Source organism: Heloderma suspectum, chromosome 4, assembly GCF_057233095.1.
Source record: "Heloderma suspectum isolate Gila_16-S chromosome 4, 16-S_ref, whole genome shotgun sequence".
Taxonomy (NCBI): Eukaryota; Metazoa; Chordata; class Lepidosauria; order Squamata; family Helodermatidae; genus Heloderma; species Heloderma suspectum.
In genome coordinates, this window is record NC_139461.1 from 241,140,594 (window position 1) to 241,159,605 (window position 19,012).

General features: G+C 43.8%; 1 protein-coding gene across 1 annotated transcript in view; it reads right to left on the reverse strand.

Annotated features, from left to right (window-relative positions):
* TULP1 (TUB like protein 1) overlaps positions 1-19,012 on the reverse strand; it is a 55,180-nt gene that overhangs the window by 18,114 nt on the left and 18,054 nt on the right. Inside the window, exons 4-7 of the mRNA XM_084852926.1 lie at positions 15,058-15,210; positions 13,357-13,494; positions 8,470-8,583; positions 3,979-4,113 (exon numbers count right to left, since the gene is read on the reverse strand). Of these exons, the coding sequence (XP_084709052.1) occupies positions 3,979-4,113; positions 8,470-8,583; positions 13,357-13,494; positions 15,058-15,210 (540 nt within the window). The remainder of the gene's footprint in view (positions 1-3,978; positions 4,114-8,469; positions 8,584-13,356; positions 13,495-15,057; positions 15,211-19,012) is intronic.

Genomic DNA, 19,012 nt, shown 5'->3' on the forward strand with positions numbered 1-19,012 from the left:
CACAATGCATCTCTCTCTCTCTCTCTCTCTCTCTCTCTCTCTCTCTCTGTGTGTGTGTGTGTGTGTGTGTGTGTATTGGCACAAATAGGCAAAATCAGCATTTATTCAGAAACCATTTTTTAAAAAATGTTCATAATGCACAAAGATAAGTACTGGGACATCACAGGACGAAATGAAATGAAATGAAATGAAGATGTGTAATAAGTGCTGGCCTGGAGCCAGTCTTAAGCCTTTTGTACGCTGCCACTTTTCCATTACATGATCCCACAATGCTGTTGCTTCATGCCACAATTCGAAGACATCCCAGAAGTGGCTAGACTCAGATGTATGAGCTTCTTTGTTGTCTGTCCTTCTGTATCCTATTCATAGCAATCTAACTCAACCCACAGTAGTCTGAGGGCCAGACAAAATGGAAACATTTGGGAATTATTGTTTTCATCGTTGCTGCCCCTTTTTTCTGGTATAGATTGAATACGCATATGGGAAATTGGCTGCATGCATGGAACCATCATTGGTACATGGGGAAGACCTGTAGCTTGGTAGAGGACATGTATTGCATACAGAAGGTCCCAGGTTCAATCCCTGGCATCTCCAGGTAGGGCTCAGAAAGATCCTGAAAAATGTAAAAATTCTGGTCCCATCTCTCATCCTGGCTGCAGTGAGCCATCAGGACTTAGGAAGCAGAGGTAGTTCTGTCATGGCCAAGTTCCCAGTCTCTCCCACTGAGCAGTAAAACAGTCGGAGACTGGATTTGCAATCCACACTCTTTCATTGACCTGATGGCAGCTCTTCTCCTAGCCATACCTCTGAATTGGAATCTTCAGGCTCAACAGGGAGCCTGGGCCCAATTCCTTCCTTCCTTCCTTCCTTCCTTCCTTCCTTCCTTCCTTCCTTCCTTCCTTCCCACACCGCTCAATAGCTGAAGCTCTCTGGGCAGTTTACAAAAATTAAAACCACAAAGTGCAGCATAACACAATATAAAATATGAAAGCTGAAAACCACAATATAACATTACAACCAAAATGAAACCTAGCAGCAATGCAGAGATTTAAAATATGGATTTAAAACACCAAAGTTAAAAGACTAGGATGTTAAAATGCTAAAATACTGGGAGAATAAAAAGGTCTTCATCTGGCGCCAGAAGGAGCACAATGTGGGCGCTAGGCTAACCTCTCTAGGGAGCTCATTCCACAGCCGGGGTGCCACAGCAGAAAAGGCCCTCTTCCTGGTAGCCACCCGCCTCACTTCCTTTGGCAAGGGCTCATGCAGAAGGACTGCTGAGGATGACCTTAAGGTCTGGGCAGGCACATATGGGAGGAGGCGATCCTTCAGATAACCTGGCTACAAGCCGTTTAGGGCTCTGAATATTAATACCAGCACTTTCAAGACGAGGCTGGACAGCCATCTGTCAGGGATGCTCTGCCTTGGATTCCTGCATTGAGCAGGAGGTTGGACTCGATGGCCTTGTAGGCCCCTTCCAACCCTACTATTCTATGATTCTATGAATCAGGCCCAGAAATGGACTGGCAGCCAGCGCAGCTGGAAAAGTACTGGTGTAATGTGATCTCATTAGCCAGTCCCTGTTAACAATCTTGCTGTCCTATTTTGGACTAGCTGAAGTTTTCAGACCATTTTCAAAGTCAGCCCCATGTATAATGCATTGCAGAAATCCAGATGAGAGGTTATCAGAGCATGGATAAGTGTAGCTAGGCTATCTCTGTCCAGATAAGGGTGTAGTTGGTATACCAGCCTAAGCTGACAAAAAGTGCTCCGTGCCACTGAGTTCATCTGAGCCTCAAGTGACAATTCTGGATCCAAGAGCACCCCCAAACTACGAACGTGATCCTCTAGGGTGACTGCAACTCCCTCCACAGCAGGTTGAACATCACCTAGCTAGGCAGATGAACCACCTACTAACAGTCTTGTCTGGATTGAGTTTCAGTTTATTGGCCCTCATCCAGTCCATTACTGTGCCCAGGCACTGATTCAGAACAGCCACTACCTCACCTGGGTTTAATGAAAAAGAGAGGTAGAGCTGGGTGTCATCTGCACATTGATGGCACCTCTGCCCACACCAATCCTGACAGCCACAGAATGTCTCCTCGTCCATACGATTGTTTTGCCCAGCTGCAATCCTATACACACCTACCTGATTTCACTGAAGTAAATGGGACTCACTCAATATGTATCTACCTGAATTGTAAGATCTCCTTTAGAGACCGTATTCTCAGTGCCCCCAGTGAATTAAGTTAGGGGAGGTAACTACCTGGAAGAGGGCCTTTTTAGTAGTGGCACCCCATTTATGGGTGACCCTCCTAGAGACGTTCACCTGACACCATCCCTATGGTCTTTTCAATGCCAGATGAAGACCTTCCTGTTCACCTAGGCCTTTAAATAACTCATATATTCTTGTCTCTCAATTTTAAAATCTGTATTTTTAATTATGGATTTGCTGTAAGTTTTGCTTCTTGCTATATTTTATATTGCTTTTGATTTTAAGCTGCCCAGAGTATGTTATGGGGTGGCATACAAATGTTAATAAATAGTTTTACAAACACACACACTGTGTATGTATGTGTGTGTGTGTGTGTATATATATATATATATATATATATAGAGAGAGAGAGAGAGAGAGAGAGAGAGAGAGAGAGGTGTAAAGTGGCACAACAGCAAAGCAACAAGGAGGCTCTAGATCCACTATGGATACAGTCAGTCTTAAGTTAAAATATATAAGAAAGATAGACTAACAACAGAGTCTACTCTGTTGCTAGTCTACCTATCTTTCATATGCAGAGGTTTGGGGGCTGCAACACAAAAGGCCCTGCCCTTCAAGTAGGGATGTACGAAAGGCACTTACCTTTCGCGGATTATGTTTATGGTTGGGGGGGAGGTGTTCCGTCCCTCCCCCTGGAATCCTTGCTGGGGGGGAGGTGCTCCATTCCTCCCCCGCCCCCGGAATCCTGGCCGGCCGGCTGTGCTCTGCAGGGATTCTGCGGAGCTGCCGGCCGGCTCCGCCAGCAGCCAGACATCCGGCTGCTGGCTAGCAGGGACGCAAATGGCGGCGGCCGTAGCCACCGCCATTTGCTTCCCTGCAGTCAGCCGTGATAGGCTACGTAAATGTTTACATAGCCTATCACGGTTGACTTAAAAAAAACAACGTGCGGACACAAATGGCGGTGGCCATAACCGCGTAGCGGATGCTATTTGCGTTCCCCTTATTTTCGCTGTCTTAGTCTACGTAAATGTTTACGTAGACTAAGACGTGCCAAAATAAGGAACGCAAATGGCGGTGGCCATGGCCGCCGCCATTTGCTTACGCGCGGTTTTTTGTTTTTTTTTAAGTCAGACATGATAGGCTACATAAACATTTACGAAGCCTATCACGTTTTTTTTTTTTAACTGGAAATGGTGGCGGCGGCAGCCGGTCAGAAGACCGGCCGCCGCCGGAGCCGCCGCCGCCAGGAAGATCCGCCCAAGGTAAGTCTTGTCCTGGGGGGGTGGCGGGGGGGTGGCAGGCCGTTCCGCCACCGATTTCGGGGGGCCGAATGCGCTGGCATTCGGCCTCCCCGAGATCCGTGGCGGAATTTTCGTACATCCCTACCTTCAAGAAGCCAAATTAGCCTCTATGTAGGATGGAAGGAACTTTTTGCAGGGCCTCATTAGTAGATCTTAAATATTTCTGAGGTTTATATGGGAAGTGACATTCCCTGAAATGATCAAGACCTGCTAATTTAGAGCTTTAAAATTAAAATTAGCACCTTGATTTGTGTCCAAACATGAAATGGCAGCCAGTGCAGATGTCTCAAAAACTGAAATGTATGCTGATTCAGGCCTGTCAACTGTGAGACAGAAACATTCTGCAATATTTGAAATTTCTGGACTGACTACAATGATTGTGTGAATCAGTCTTAACTGAATGCACCTTCTTGCTCCATCTCCTTCAAGTGGTCACCATAGCAAGGGCTGATCCATGCCTACCTTTCTTTTTAGTTTTTTTCTCCTTGAGGCCTTCTCCTCCCACATGAAACATTGAAGCTGCGCTCTTCTTTTTCTCAGTTTTTGCTGGCTTGGTGCTAGAATCAGGATCTTCTTCTGCCTCACTATTTTTGAGATCTACAGTTATATGCAGAAGGAAATCTGTTAGGTTGCATTCTTTGTAATATCTAGCAATATCTAATGAATATTACAAAATCTTCCTCAAACCCTCTGCAGGCACTGATTAGCAGAATAGTTTGGCCAATGCAAGATCAACATTGGAAGTGGGGAATAAAACCATGCCTTAATCCCTGGAAACAGAGAAATGGGGAAGGGGCACAAACATTTTCCCACTCCAAATTGTATTCCCCACCCCCATCCCGTTGCTTTCCCCAATGGGTACTAAACATGAGCACATGTCTAGTTTAGCCTTGAGAGGTCCAAATCAGGGGTGTTGTTAGAAGACTCACCTGGGCACGGGCCCCAGATCTTTTCTGAGCTGTGCCCCAGATCTTTTGAGCTGTCCTAATTGCCATTTTTTTTAACATTTTCCCTTTGACTTGCATTGGAAAACAAAAATGGCCATAACTTTTTAGTTTGTATGATAAATACATGAAATTTGGATGTTTAGTATCCCCCATAGAGCTGATTGAATATGCCAAATTTCAGGCAGTTAGGTCCAGTGGCTTTTGTGCTAGTCACAGGTAAAATTTGCTATTTTCAAAAAAATCTGTCAAAGCAAAGAGCTATAATTTTTTTGTGCTTCTACATATATGCATGTAATTTGGAAATCTGGCAGCTCCCATGATGCTGATGGAACCTGCCAAATGTTAGGCAGTTATGTCCAGTGACTTTTGTGCTAGTCACATGTAAATTTTGCTTTTTTCAAGAACGTCAAAGCAAAGATAGATAGATAGATAGATAGATATTGTGCTTCCACATACATGTATGGAATTTGGGGACCTGGCAACCCCTATAGAAATGACTGAGCCTGCCAAAGTTCAGACAGTTAGGTGTAGTGGCTTTTGTGCTAGTCACAGGTAAAATTTGCTTTTTCCAAGAAAATCTGTCACATTAAAGAGCTATATTTGCGGGGGGGCTTCCACATACGTGCATGGAATTTGGGGACCTGGGAGCCCTATAGAGATGACTGAGCATGCCAAAGTTCAGACAGTTAAGTCTAGTGGGGTTTGTGCTAGCCACAGGTAAAATTTGCTTTTTCCAAGAAAATCTGTCAAAGTAAAGAGCGGTAATTTTTGTGCTTCCACATAAATTCATGGAATGTGGGGACCTAGCAGGCCCTATAGAGCTGACTGAACATACCAAATTTCAGACAGTTAGGTCCAGTGGCTTTTGCGTTAGCCATGTGTAAAGTTTCCTTTTCTCAAAGTCTAAAACAAAAAGTAAAAACTGTCAAGTCACCCAGGGGATTAGAGATCCTAATCAGAAGGTGTTTAAGATGACCATTAGGAGGTCATTATCCCTAATCTCTGGTGTAGGATTTTTTTGAGGAGCAAAAAAACCTCTCTCGCCCTACTTTTCTTTTCTGCTCTTACATGCCCACTGTTGGGAGCTTGCCTACAATGAAATTTTGAAGAGGGAGAAGGAAGGGATGAAAGAGCTCCATGTGAAATACTGGTATTTCACACAGCATCTGATTTTACTGCCTTGAACTGGAACCTTTGGCTTCTGCAGATGTTTAGTAGCTTCAGTACAGCAAAGGATCCAATCAGCCTCCACAAACTTCTTTCTCCCCCTCCATTTTAATTTCTCCTAAATAGCTGTAGGACTCAAATAATCCCAAAGGGAGGGTTAGGACTATGTGGCGTCATGATCGAGAAACTGCTGGGGCTTTTAAATAGGTTCTACAGTTTTAAAAAAGCTAGAAAAAGCCCTCAGCCGCCTCACCTCATAAAGTTCATTTAAGTATGTGCAATCCTTGCAAACCCTGCACAGCCTCCTAATTTCCTCTGAAGGAGCCACTTGGCTTAGGGAATTCTCTCTGCCCCTCACCTCCGCGCACATTTCCAATCACCATTTTTCTTTTCTTCTTCTCCTCCCCCCTATCCTATTCTTTCTTCCTTTCTCTTCTTTATTCCACCCAGAGCATATCTTGGGGAATTCTTAAAGAGAATTCTTTTTGGTGGGCAAGAGAAGTTCTGAACTGTATTTGACTTTATACAAACAGACAAGAGGGTTGGTTTTTCTCCTTCTCCACACTCAAGTCTTTGAGAAGAGTGGGTTCATGTGGTTGCAGAGAAACAAATCTGGGACTGTTTTGTTTGTCAGTTGCCATTATCCAGCAATAGGAAGGGCTGTGGCTCAGTGGTAGAGCACATGCTTGGCATGCAGAAGGTCCCAGGTTCAATCCCCAGCATCTCCAGGTAGGGCTAGGAATGAATCCTGCCTGAAGCCCTGGAGACTGCTGCTGCCAGTCAGTGTCAACAATTCTGCGCTAGATGGACCCAGGGCCTGACTCAGTATAAGGCAGCTTCCTATGAACAGAAAGCTTTAATTAAAAAAAATAGGAGTTTGGGGTTTGTTTTTTAAGTGGAGGGGAGATAAATATTGCTAATTTATGCAATCTTACGTATGCCTACTCAGAAGCCCCATCATGTTTAATGAGGCTTACCCTCAGGAAAGTGTGCATAGGATTCCAGCACAAGTTACTTTTGCAGGGAGGTTTGCACCCTGATGTTCTGCATGTTTACCCAGAAATAAGTCCTGAGTTGTGAGCATGGTAATGCAGGCTTAAGTGCCTACCCAATTCCATCTAATGAATTGACTACCCTTTCAGCTCAGTCCTATGCATGTTTTGTCATTTGTGGTTTTGTTTTTTTTCATTTTGCATGAACTCTAGCTTCAGTGGTGAGGGAAAGGCACTTTCCCTCACCACTGCTCAGAGTTTCTCCATAACTTAGCCCTAGTTTTACATGCTCAGAGTTTCTCCATAACTTAGCCCTAGTTTTGAAAACAGACTCATTGGCTGAATCCTGGTGAAGTCTTGGCACAAATGAAGTTATGGGGAGGAAGATACAATGAGAGCTTGTGCATAACAAGGAGGAGGTAGAGAGGAGTTGCAAAAACAAGACACCTGTTTTGATGAAGAGTTGCTGGAGGATGGTAGGATGAGGAGGGATGGTTGCATGGAGGGGAATAGAATTGGTAGGGGGAGAATGTAAGTGCTCAGTGGTGAAAGAAAAACATTCTGCACACGCTCAGAGGCACTCTATATTTAAGAACATAGGAAGAGCCGTGCTGCATCAGTCCAAGGTCCATCTATTCCAGCATTCTGTTCACACAGTGGCCAACCAGATGCCCATAGGAAACCCACAAGCAGGACATGAGTGCAATAGCACCTTCCCACCTCCTGCTAACATTGGTGAAATGTAAATACATTCTAGTAATTCTAAATATGCATGTATGTATATTCTTCAGAAACTTTGCAGGTTTCTTGCCTGGGGGACACCTCTAATGACCTGTGTATTTGTATTTTCAGACAAATTTATCCAAAAACTATTCGGGAAGGGGTGAATGGAAGGGAAAGCAAATCACTCCCTCCCCAAATTGGAGAACTCCCCTTCCACATGAACTGCTGCACCTAGCCTTCTGAAACTTTGCTGGTTTCTTACTTAGGGAAACCTCTAGGCTGTCTGTAATTTTCAGAATACTGGTCCACAAGGAACATAGGGAGATAAGTATGTCCTCTTTTGGAGACCTTGAAATGTCAAGACCACCCTTGCACAAAACTCCTTGTGGCTATCATTCTGAAATTTGGCAGACATGATCTCCTCTGATGGGGCAATGAATCCTGAAATTTTTATCCAATTCGTCCAAGGAATAAAAATGCTATTGGCAGTTCCCTTTAAAAGAAAATCAAAATATAAACCTTGCACCTATTTTTCTGACATTGGGCAGGTGTATCCTCTTCTAGGGGGCTATTATGCCTGAAATTATCATCCAGTTCTGACCAATAGAAAAAAGTTAAGAGGTGTTTTCCCCCCCTTAATTTCCCATGGTAGTCAACAGGAAGCATAAAGACTCATTTTTCCAAACATTGACTCAGGTTTGGTGCTGAACTGAAGTGGTCTGACTACAAATTGGCCAGAGCAGAAGCAGGATGCTTTCCAAAATGCTGAATTGGGGTCTGAGTTGAAGTGGGGTGGGGTGGTCAGTGCACACTTCTTATGCATGTATGTATGTATGTAATCTATACACACCACACACACACACACACACACACACACATTAGACGTGCGCTTAGACTCGTGTGTGTGTGTGTGTGTATACATATCTGCAAATTTGTGTTATGGGCCTGTGCCCCAGATCTTTTAAGAACCTAGCAACACCCCTGGTCCAAATTATCAGAGGCGCATTCTGTAAACTCAATTAGAATACAACCAACAGGTAATGTGATCCCCTCCTTGCCTGTGTGGGCAAGAGGGAATCGGGGCTGGGGGAATGATGGAGCAGATGGGGTGTAAAGGCTTTCACCTTTCTTTTTTACGTTTTTGTCCTTCTTGTCCCCATTCACTTGGAACACAGAGAGTGGCTCCTTCTTCAGTGTCTTTGCAGTTCTTTCCTTGACATCAGGTTCAGCTTTGTCTCCTGTCCAAGGGGAAAGAATTCAAATTTTACCAGGAGTGAGCTATTCTGGAGGAGACAGTGACTGAAAAGAGGATGAAGAACAACAGTCCAGAAGGGTGAAGGAGGGGGATAGGTCAGATAAGGAAAGGATAAACATGATTATTCATTCTCAAGGAGTGAGAAAACTGCAGGAAAACAGAGAAAAACTGCTGGAGATGGACAAGTTGTTACGAGATTTGCAGGATTTTTGAAGAACTACAAATCCTGGCAGACCGTGATTGAGAGAAGATGATAGTTTGCTAGAGAGAGAAAAAGAATTCTGCACTCAGCACAGGAAATGATGATGGTTCTATCAAACCACCTTTAACTCTATGAAAAATGACTGCAGTCTTCAGTCTAAGTGTATGAGTGATGACAAGAAAGCAGGGGAAGGGGAAAAATGAAGGCTAGAGGAAGGGATGGGGTGGTGACTGCAAAATGCATGGCAAGTTGTCTCCACTGTAGCCCACCCTCTCTGTTCAGAGCATGTCTTTTTCCTTATATGCCTTTCCTTAACCATCTTTCCTGTAGAACATAAGAGATTTCATACAACAGCCGCCACTTCTGGCTAGTCCTTCTTGGGTCAGCCCAGCTCCAAGACTCTCCTTTTTTAGATATGTGGTTTGGCCCTAAATATGTTGGCAACTCCTAGGAGCTGCCTCTATTATTTTTATTTTGTTTTTAACTGTTATATAGATTAAATCATTCACAACTGATTGTAGCAGCACAAAACAAAGGTGCTAATTAGATGAACAAAAATTATCCATGATATGTTTATCTCTTCTTCTTAACATAGTTATTTACAGTGCAAACCTATATATGTCTACTCAAAAGTAAGTCCCCTTGAGTTCAATGGGGTTTACTACCAGGTAAGTGGGTATAGGATTGCAGCCTTATTTGCACAGTCAAATGACTATACATCTTAAAACAAGAATGTATATTGTTGTATTTAACAACAACAGCATTTCTATACCTCCCCATAGCCGAAGCTCTCTGGGCAGTTTACAAAGATGGAGATAGCAATCCTATGTCCCCTAGACAGCATCTGGGGGAGACAGGATTTTTCGGTTCCCAGCTCCAAGCTCATAGACAGTGGTACAAGCTCGTAGCCGGGAAACTGTGCTTCCCCCTGCCCCACATTGCCGGGTTGGGAGAACTGCAGCTGCCCCTCTGTGCCTGTCTGTGCTTGTAACACGGAGCATGGACAGGGTGAAAAGGGGGCCTTCCCTGGGGTGGGGAGGGGAGGAGACCGCAGAAGCTGTTTTAGGGCACAATCCTATGAATGTTCAGGTGGAGAAAAGGCCTACAACTCCCAGCATTCCCCAGCATTCCAAAGCAGGCTGTGGAATGCTGGGAGTTGCAAGCCTTTTCTCCATCTAAACATGCATAGGATTGTGCCCTTAGACAGCTTTCTATGTGGTCTCCAGCCCCGTTCCCACCCCTTCGCCGAAGCTGCGCTTAGACGCCCGAAATCGGGCATCTAAGACAAACTGCAGGGCAGCCAGTGCAAGAAATCCTCTGTGCTTCGGCTGCCCTGCGTTGAATAGGCGGTCACCTCCGACTTCAGAGAAAGTCAGAGGCGACCACCTACCTCAATATGATTGTGCCCTAAAACCATTAAAATACATTACACAAAGTGTAAAAACCACTTACATAAAAACATATAAACAGACAGCACACTCAGAGACAACATATATCTTAAAACAATTTTAAACAATCAACCATAAGATAAATCCAGGACCTGATTAAATTGGTTGATTGAGCAGGAGATCTGTTTAATTCATTCATTCATTCAATCATTCATGCATTCATTCATTCATTTCAGACAAGCAACACATTTCATTTTCTAATAAACGTCTATCTCCAGTATTTCATATGCACCCCCCCACCCCCCCAAAAAACCATGCAGGATCCTAGCTGCAGTAACCATGTAAGAAACCCAATCTCTATCATTACAATGTATTTTATCATTAATATCTGCCAGGAAGAACAATAAAGGATCCAGTTGAACCACTGCCTCTGCTATTAAGGTTATACTGTGTCTGCCTCATTTCACATGCCAGCAAGGTTATGCTCAAAATCCTACAAGCTAGGCTTCAGCAGTATGTGAACCGAGAACTACCGGAAGTACAAGCTGGGTTTTGAAGAGGCAGAGGAACTAGAGATCAAATCACCAACGTTCGGTGGATCATGGAGAAAGCAAGAGAATTCCAGAAAAATGTCTATTTCTGTTTCATTGACTATGCTAAAGCCTTTGATTGTGTGGATCACAACAAACTGTGGCAAATTCTTAAAGAGATGGGAGTACCAGACCACCTTACATGTCTCCTGGGAACCCTGTACAAGGGTCAAGAAGCAACAGTAAGAACCGGACATGGAACAACCGATTGGTTCAAAATTGGGAAAGGAGTACAGCAAGGCTGTATATTGTCACCCTGCTTATTTAACTTATATGCAGAGTACATCATGAGAAACGCCAGATTGGATGAATCACAGGTCGGAATTAAGATTGCCGGGAGAATTATCAACAACCTCAGATACGCAGACGATACCACCCTAATGGCAGAAAGCAAAGAGGATGTAAAGAGCCTCTTGTTGAGGGTGAAAGTGGAGAGTGCAAAAGCTGGTTTGAAACTCAACATTCAAAAAAATAAGATCAGGGCATCTGGCCCCATCACTTCCTGGCATATAGAAGGGGAAGAAATGGAAGCAGTGACAGATTTTATTTTCTTGGGCTCCAAGATCACCACAGACGGTGACTGTAGCCATGAAATTAAAAGACGCTTGCTCCTTGGGAGGAAAGCTATGGCAAACCTAGACAGCATAGTAAGAAGCAGAGACATCACCTTGCCAACAAAGGTTTGTATAATCAAAGCTATGGTTTTCCCAGTAGTAACGTATGGCTGTGAGAGCTGGACTATAAGGAAGGCTGAGCGCCGAAGAATTGATGCTTTCGAACTGTGGTGCTGGAGAAGACTCTTACGAGTCCCCTGGACTGCAAGGAGGTCAAATCAGTCAATCCTAAAGGAAATCAACCCTGACTGCTCATTGGAAGGACAGATACTGAAGCTGAAGCTCAAATATTTTGGCCACCTAATGCGAAGAGAAAAATCCCTGGAAAAGACCCTGATGCTGGGAAAGACTGAAGGCAAAAGGAGAAGGGGACAGCAGAGGATGAGATGGCTAGATAGCATCACCGATACAATGAATATGAACTTGAGCACACTCCGGGAGAGAGCAGAGGACAGGAAGGCCTAGCGTGCTATGGTCCATGGGGTCACGAAGAGTCGGACACGACTTAATGACTGAACAACAACAATGTCTGCCTCACCCCAGGCCTTCTCAAATTTATTTTAGCTTTTAAATCTACCTCTTGCTCCCCCTCACACATATCTCTATTTCTAGGGCAGGGCAGGGCAGGGCAGGGCAGGGCAGGGCTTTCATTTTTATGATCTCCAACGAAAAGCCATTGGCCATTGTATCCAAATTTGGCTTTCTGCTAACAGAAAACATTTTTGCTCAAGCAAGGTAGGGCACCTTCTACAAGCTGCTCTTGAGAATCAGGGATCCCTCCAGTAGTGTATGGGAAATGGCAAAGACAGCTTTAGTAGGTAGGAGGGTGAAATTTAGGTGGCCCACCTTGAGTGAGCAGAAACACTTTCTGTTAGGCCAAAGCACCACTGGACTGGATACAACCCAGAGAATCTAAGTGAATTGTTGAGGATCACAGAGGGAATCTATCACACATAAAAATGTTTTGATTCATGATAGTGCTATAACTGTTAATTCGGTGTGGCAAACCATAAGTAGATCAGTAGAACTTTATGTCACAAAGAACCTTCATTCCTGGCCCTTCAAAGAATCAAATTAACACACAAGAAATACATGAAAACCACCTAGTTCCTGGTGTGGGGGTGGGAGGATGGAAGGCTGTATTTTCAGTCATGGAGAAGGGCAGGACACACTCTATGTTTTCCACCCTCCTAATTTTAATGATTGTGAACCTCTACACAGATTGGATGGATTTCATGCCTGGGCATGACCTGAGCTCTGCAGATGTCATACGGTGCTTCTCAATGAGGCTTTTACTGTGCAATCGCCTTGCCTCATTCAGAGAATTTTACGGGGGCTCCAGATGTCATCATCTTCCACTCGTAACCCTCCCATGTTTTCCCATGGCCTCTTCCAGCTTTTTCCTTACCATAGAAAATCCATTAAGGAAAAAAAAAAGATGGAATAAAACTATACAATGCCTTCTGATTGGTAGCGCTAGGAGCCCTCCATCTGGAAGCACCTATACTGTGTAAAAATAACTATCTGGTCTCTTGACTGAGGAGGTAGAAGAGGTGGATTCAAAATTCCAAAACAGAGCCAAAAACAGCCAGCCCAGTTTAAAAAACATACTGGTACCAACGTAGGCATCTTCCACTGGAAAACAGTCAATGACTTGAAGAGTCCATATTATAATGGCCAAGGAACTTTCAAGATACAGTTTACTCAACCACCTGACCATAATATATGCTAACAGGCCTTTCATTCTGGATGTATGCATGCTACGAATGCCGGCTTTACTGCCATGTTTTCCCCCAAAGATTTCTGGAAACTTTAGTTTGATGAAGGTTGTGAGAATTCTGTAGAGAATCCTAGTGGCCCCACCCTTGAATTACAGTTCCCAGTGGTCCCTGGGAAGAGGAACAGAGTGTTACCAATGTATCTGTGGTATAGAGATGGCCTCTGAAATTCAAGTCACTATACCTTTACTTTTGGGCTTCCTTTCCTTAATTTCACCAGATGGAGTGTCTTTGTGGATCTTCCTTTTTGGCTTTTTTGGTGGATCTTCACTTTCTACCTCTTCCTCCTCCTCCTCTTCATCTTCTTCTTCTTCAGAGTCCTCTAGAAGTTTTAGGTTTTGAACAAATAGTTGAGAAAGGGGAAGGAAAAGAAACAAAACAAAACCCCAGAGGCAAGCCATGACACACTGATATATTCCTTTAACTTTGGACCCAGGGACTTTCCTGCTGAATAGCCAATAACTGTGAGATTTATTAAATAGTGATTAAGGAATTATCCACAATATCTGCAAAATGTGCCCCAACTGCATTGCTTTGGTTTGCATTAATCCTCCACAATTCCCTCACAGACAGAGCTAGAGAGGTTGGGGAAATGACTTGCTTTCAGGCCTTGACAATTTCACCAAGGTGGGAGATTAAATTGATAAGGCCCTTTAAAATGAGGACATTCAAAGGAGGTGTTTCTTACACATTTGAAAAGGTGCATAGTCTTCAAGTTAGGTCTTTGATTGCTATGTGTGTGGCAGGATTATAACTCTACAGGCAGAGAAAATAATAGCACATTAATATAATATTTTTGGCTGCCTGGGACTATCATGGATACAAAACCATGCCTTTAAGAGGCCTTTGCGTGAATTCCAATGAGCTATGGTCCTGAGTAGCAGCTAGTTCATAAACAAAGTAAACAAGTAAGCGGAAATGTGAGTTGAGGGAACGCAACTCAGTTCAAAAGCACAGTAAATAGCAGTAGGATTGTTTCACCGTGCACTGATGTCTCAACTAATGTTTTACGATAGGTTAATGCACAGGGGGGGAAACACACTGGTATAGTAAATAGCTATGTTCAAGAAGGGGGGATTGCTTAATTTGTAATTAATGTTTATTTCTAAAAGTTTCATTTGTTTTGATTTCTATTCATTTGCATTGCATTTATTCATTTGTTCATTCATTTTCCCATTAATTTCAATGGAAGATCCATTGGAAGATTCTATTGGCATGGAAGATCAATGGAAGATCCTATTGGCATGAATTGTTCATGCACTCACCTATTCCCCGCTTGCCTACAGGGATCAGATTTGCCAAATTTCAGACAGATAGATCAAAAGGTCACCATTCTATAGGCAAATTGTAATGCTGCACAGATACTGCCTATTTAAACCAGAGCTTTCTACAGTGTCAATTTCACTGCTCTGTCTCTGTCTGCCTGCGTGTGTGTGGTGACCTTTCTGTGGACTGTACATTGAGTCTGAGCCTTTTTCTTCAATGAAAAACAGTGCCTTTAATGCAAAGCAGTAAAAAGCAAATCAACAAACAAACTCGTTTTTCATTTTCTCATTTGTCAAATTCCCATTCATTTTTACTATAGAAATGAATGAGCGAATGGGAGCTCATTTTTTTAATTTTTTCATTGGTTTTGAAAATAAGTACACATCCTCAATGATAAGTGGCATGTTGCATTAAAAAACAAAGACTTAGACATGTGCCTCCACCCTCTGTCACTCACCCCTCTGCTCTTAGCTGGAGTGCTTTTTAAAAAGCAACAGACAGACATGGAGATTGGAGGCAGGAAAGTGGAGTACTCTCTGGAGTCTGCCCCTGCTTGCATTGCTTCAGGGTAAGGCCAATCCTGGTTGAAGCATGGGATGGGGAGCCAGGAGTGCCCTACCTTGTTTCTTTTTTGGTGCCTTGGTCACACTGAAATGGGAAGAGGGGTTTTCCTTCTTTTTTCTGGGATCTTTAATGAATTTAGCATATGGATTCTTCTCACTCTCTTCTTCAGGCTTCCCCTCTTTCTTCTTTCTCACTTTTCTGACAGCAGCTTTTGGCAAGAGACACCAAAGTTAGGGTGGATAAGGAAGAAAGCTGGGGTATACATAAAATGACAAACAGGCAGTGGGAGGTGACATGGCTATGAGGAACTGGCTGGCTCATGAGAACTGTCCTAGCATTTGTGAGCCTGAACATTTCATGAGGTTCAAGGAATGGACAAGATGGCTTGGGGAGAAGGGGTCTAACCGCTGGATCTTTGGGAAAGGGGCAAGAAAGGGTTTTGTGAGGACAGAAAGGGTTGTGTTGTGCTTCTCTTGGGAGGTGAATGAGTATCAGGAAGCATTGGCTATGTGTAATACAAGGAAGGTGATAACACAGCAGCCAGTGGGTGTGAAGGGCTGTGTGGAGCAACTCCTTCGGGTTTGGCCTGCCTAATGTGTTTCTGCCCTCTCCTGGATGGATCTGACTAGAGTACTGCAACTGCAACATGGGTATGAGCTCAGTGTAAGGCCCAAACGAGATGTGACAGCATACTTTGGCTCATTGTTGTTCAGTCGTTCAGTCGTGTCCGACTCTTCGTGACCCCATGGACCATAGCACGCCAGGCCTTCCTGTCCTCCGCCCTCTCCTGGAGTGTGCTCAAGTCCATATTCATTGCATCGGTGATGCTATCTAGCCATCTCATCCTCTGCCGTCCCCTTCTCCTTTTGCCTTCAGTCTTTTCCAGCATCAGGGTCTTTTCCAGAGAGTTTTCTCTTCGTATTAGGTGGCCAAAATATTTCAGCTTCAGCTTCAGTATCTGTCCTTCCAATGACCACTCAGGGTTGATTTCCTTTAGGATTGACTGATTTGACCTCCTTGCAGTCCAGCGGACTCGTAAGAGTCTTCTCCAGCACCACAGTTCGAAAGCATCAATTCTTCGGCGCTCAGCCTTCCTTATAGTCCAGCTCTCACAGCCATACATTACTACTAGGAAAACCATAGCTTTGATTATACGAACCTTTGTCGGCAAGGTGATGTCTCTGCTTCTTACTATGCTGTCTAGGTTTGCCATAGCTTTCCTCCCAAGGAGCAAGCATCTTTTAATTTCATGGCTACAGTCGCCGTCTGCAATGATCTTGGAGCCCAAGAAAGTAAAATCTGTCACTGCTTCCATTTCTTCCCCTTCTATATGCCAGGAAGTGATAGGGCCAGATGCCATGATCTTCGTTTTTTTAATGTTGAGTTTCAAACCAGCTTTTGCACTCTCCTCTTTCACCCTCAACAAGAGGCTCTTTAGATCCTCTTCGCTTTCTGCCATTAGGGTGGTATCATCTGCATATCGGAGGTTGTTGATAATTCTCCCAACAATCTTAATTCCGACCTCTGATTCATCCAACCTGGCATTTCTCATGATGTACTCTGCATATAAGTTAAATAAGCAGGGTGACAATATGCAGCCTTGTCGTACTCCTTTCCCAATTTTGAACCAATCGGTTGTTCCATGTCTAGTTCTGACTGTTGCTTCTTGACCTTCGTACAGGTTTCTCAGGAGACAGGTAAGGTGGTCTGGTACTCCCATCACTTTAAGAATTTGCCACAGTTTGTTGTGATCCACACAATCAAAGGCTTTAGCGTAGTCAATGAAGCAGAAATAGATGTTTTTCTGGAATTCTCTTGCTTTCTCCATGATGCAGCGAATGTTGGCGATTTGATCCCTAGTTCCTCTGCCTCTTCTAAACCCAGCTTGTACTTCCGGTAGTTCTCGGTTCGCATACTGCTGAAGCCTAGCTTGTAGGATTTTGAGCATCACCTTGCTGGCATGTGAAATGAGCGCAATTGTACGGTAGTTTGAACACTCTTTGGCATTGCCCTTCTTTGGAATTGGAATGTAAACTGACCTTTTCCAGTCTTGCAGCCATTGTTGAGTGTTCCAAATTTGTTGGCATATTGAATGCAGCACTTTAACAGCATCATCTTTTAGGATTTTAAATAGCTCAGCTGGAATACTGTCATCTCCGCTAGCTTTGTTGTTACTAATGCTTCCTAAGGCCCACTTGACTTCACTCTCGAGGATGTCCAGCTCAAGTTCAGTGAGCACACTATCATGGCTATCAGGGACATTAAGATCTTTCCTGTATAGTTCTTCTGTGTATTCTTTCCACCTCTTCTTAATCTCATCTGCTTCTGTTAGGTCCCTGCCTTCTTTGTCCTTTATCATGCCCGTCTTTGCACAAAACGTTCCCTTGAGATCTCCAATTTTCTTGAAGAGATCTCTAGTCTTTCCCATTCTGTTGTTTTCCTCGATTTCTTTGCATTGTTCATTTAAGAAGGCCTTCTTGTCTCTCCTTGCTATTCTCTGGAACTCTGCATTCAGTTGGATATATCTTCCCCTTTCTCCCTTGCTATTCGCTTCCCTTCTTTCCTCAGCTACTTGTAAAGCCTCATCAGACAGCCACTTCCTTTCTTGCATTTCTTTTTCTTTGGGATGGATTTCGTTGCTGCCTCCTGAACAATGTTACGGACCTCCATCCATAGTTCCTCAGGCACTCTGTCTATCAGGTCTAATCCCTGAAATCTATTCCTCACCTCCACTGTATATTCATAAGGGATATGATTGAGGTCATACCTGAATGGTTTAGTGGCTTTCCCTACTTTCTTCAATTTAAGCCGAAATTTTGCAAAAAGAAGCTCATGATCTGAGCCACAGTCAGCTCCAGGTCTTGTTTTTACTGACTGTATGGAGCTTCTCCATCTTTGGCTGCAAAGGACATAATCAATCTGATTTCGATATTGACCATCTGGTGATGTCCATGTGTAGAGTCGCCTCTTGTGCTGTTGGAAAAGAGTGTTTGCTATGATCAGCATGTTCTCTTGGCAAAACTCTATTAGCTTTTGTCCTGCTTCATTTTGTACACCAAGGCCATGCCTGCCTGTTATCCCGGTAATTTCTTGACTTCCTACTTTAGCATTCCAATCCCCTATGATGAAGAGGACATCTTTTTTTGGTGTTAGTTCTAGAAGGTGTTGTAGGTCTTCATAGAACCGATCAACCTCAGCTTCTTCGGCCTCAGTGGTTGGGGCATAGACTTGAATTACTGTGATGTTGAATGGTTTGCCTTGGATTCGTACTGAGATCGTTCTATCATTTTTACGATTGTACCCCAGTACTGCTTTTCCTACCCTTTTGTTGACTATGAGTGCTACTCCATTTCTTCTAAGGGATTCTTGGCCACAATAGTAGATATGATGGTCACCTGAATTAAATTCACCCATTCCTGTCCATTTTAGTTCGCTGATTCCCAAGATGTTGATGTTCAATCTTGCCATCTCATGTTTGACCACCTCTAGCTTACCTTGATTCATTGATCTAACATTCCAGGTTCCTAAACAATATTGTTCTTTACAGCATCGGATTTTCTTTTCACCACCAGACACATCCACAGCTGAGTGTCCTTTCTGCTTTAGCCCAGCCACTTCACTCTTTCTGGCGCTACTTGGAAATACCCTCTGCTCTTCCCCAGTAGTATATTGGACACCTTCCGACCTGAGGGGCTCATCTTCTGGCGTCATCTCTTTTAGCCTTGTGATATGTTCCATGGGGTTTTCTTGGCAAGAATACTGGAGTGGGTTGCCATTTCCTTCTCCAGTGGACCACATTTTTTCAGAACTCTCTGCCATGACCTGTCCGTCTTGGGTGGCCCTGCACGGTATAGCTTATGGCTTCACTGAGTTACGCAAGCCCCTTCGCCACAACAAGGCAGTGATCCATGAAGGGGACTTTGGCTCATACTGAAGTCCTATACAATGGGAGCATTTAAAGTACTATAGAAGTGGGTAGGAGGAGGATACTAAAGCCATCCCAGCTCTCT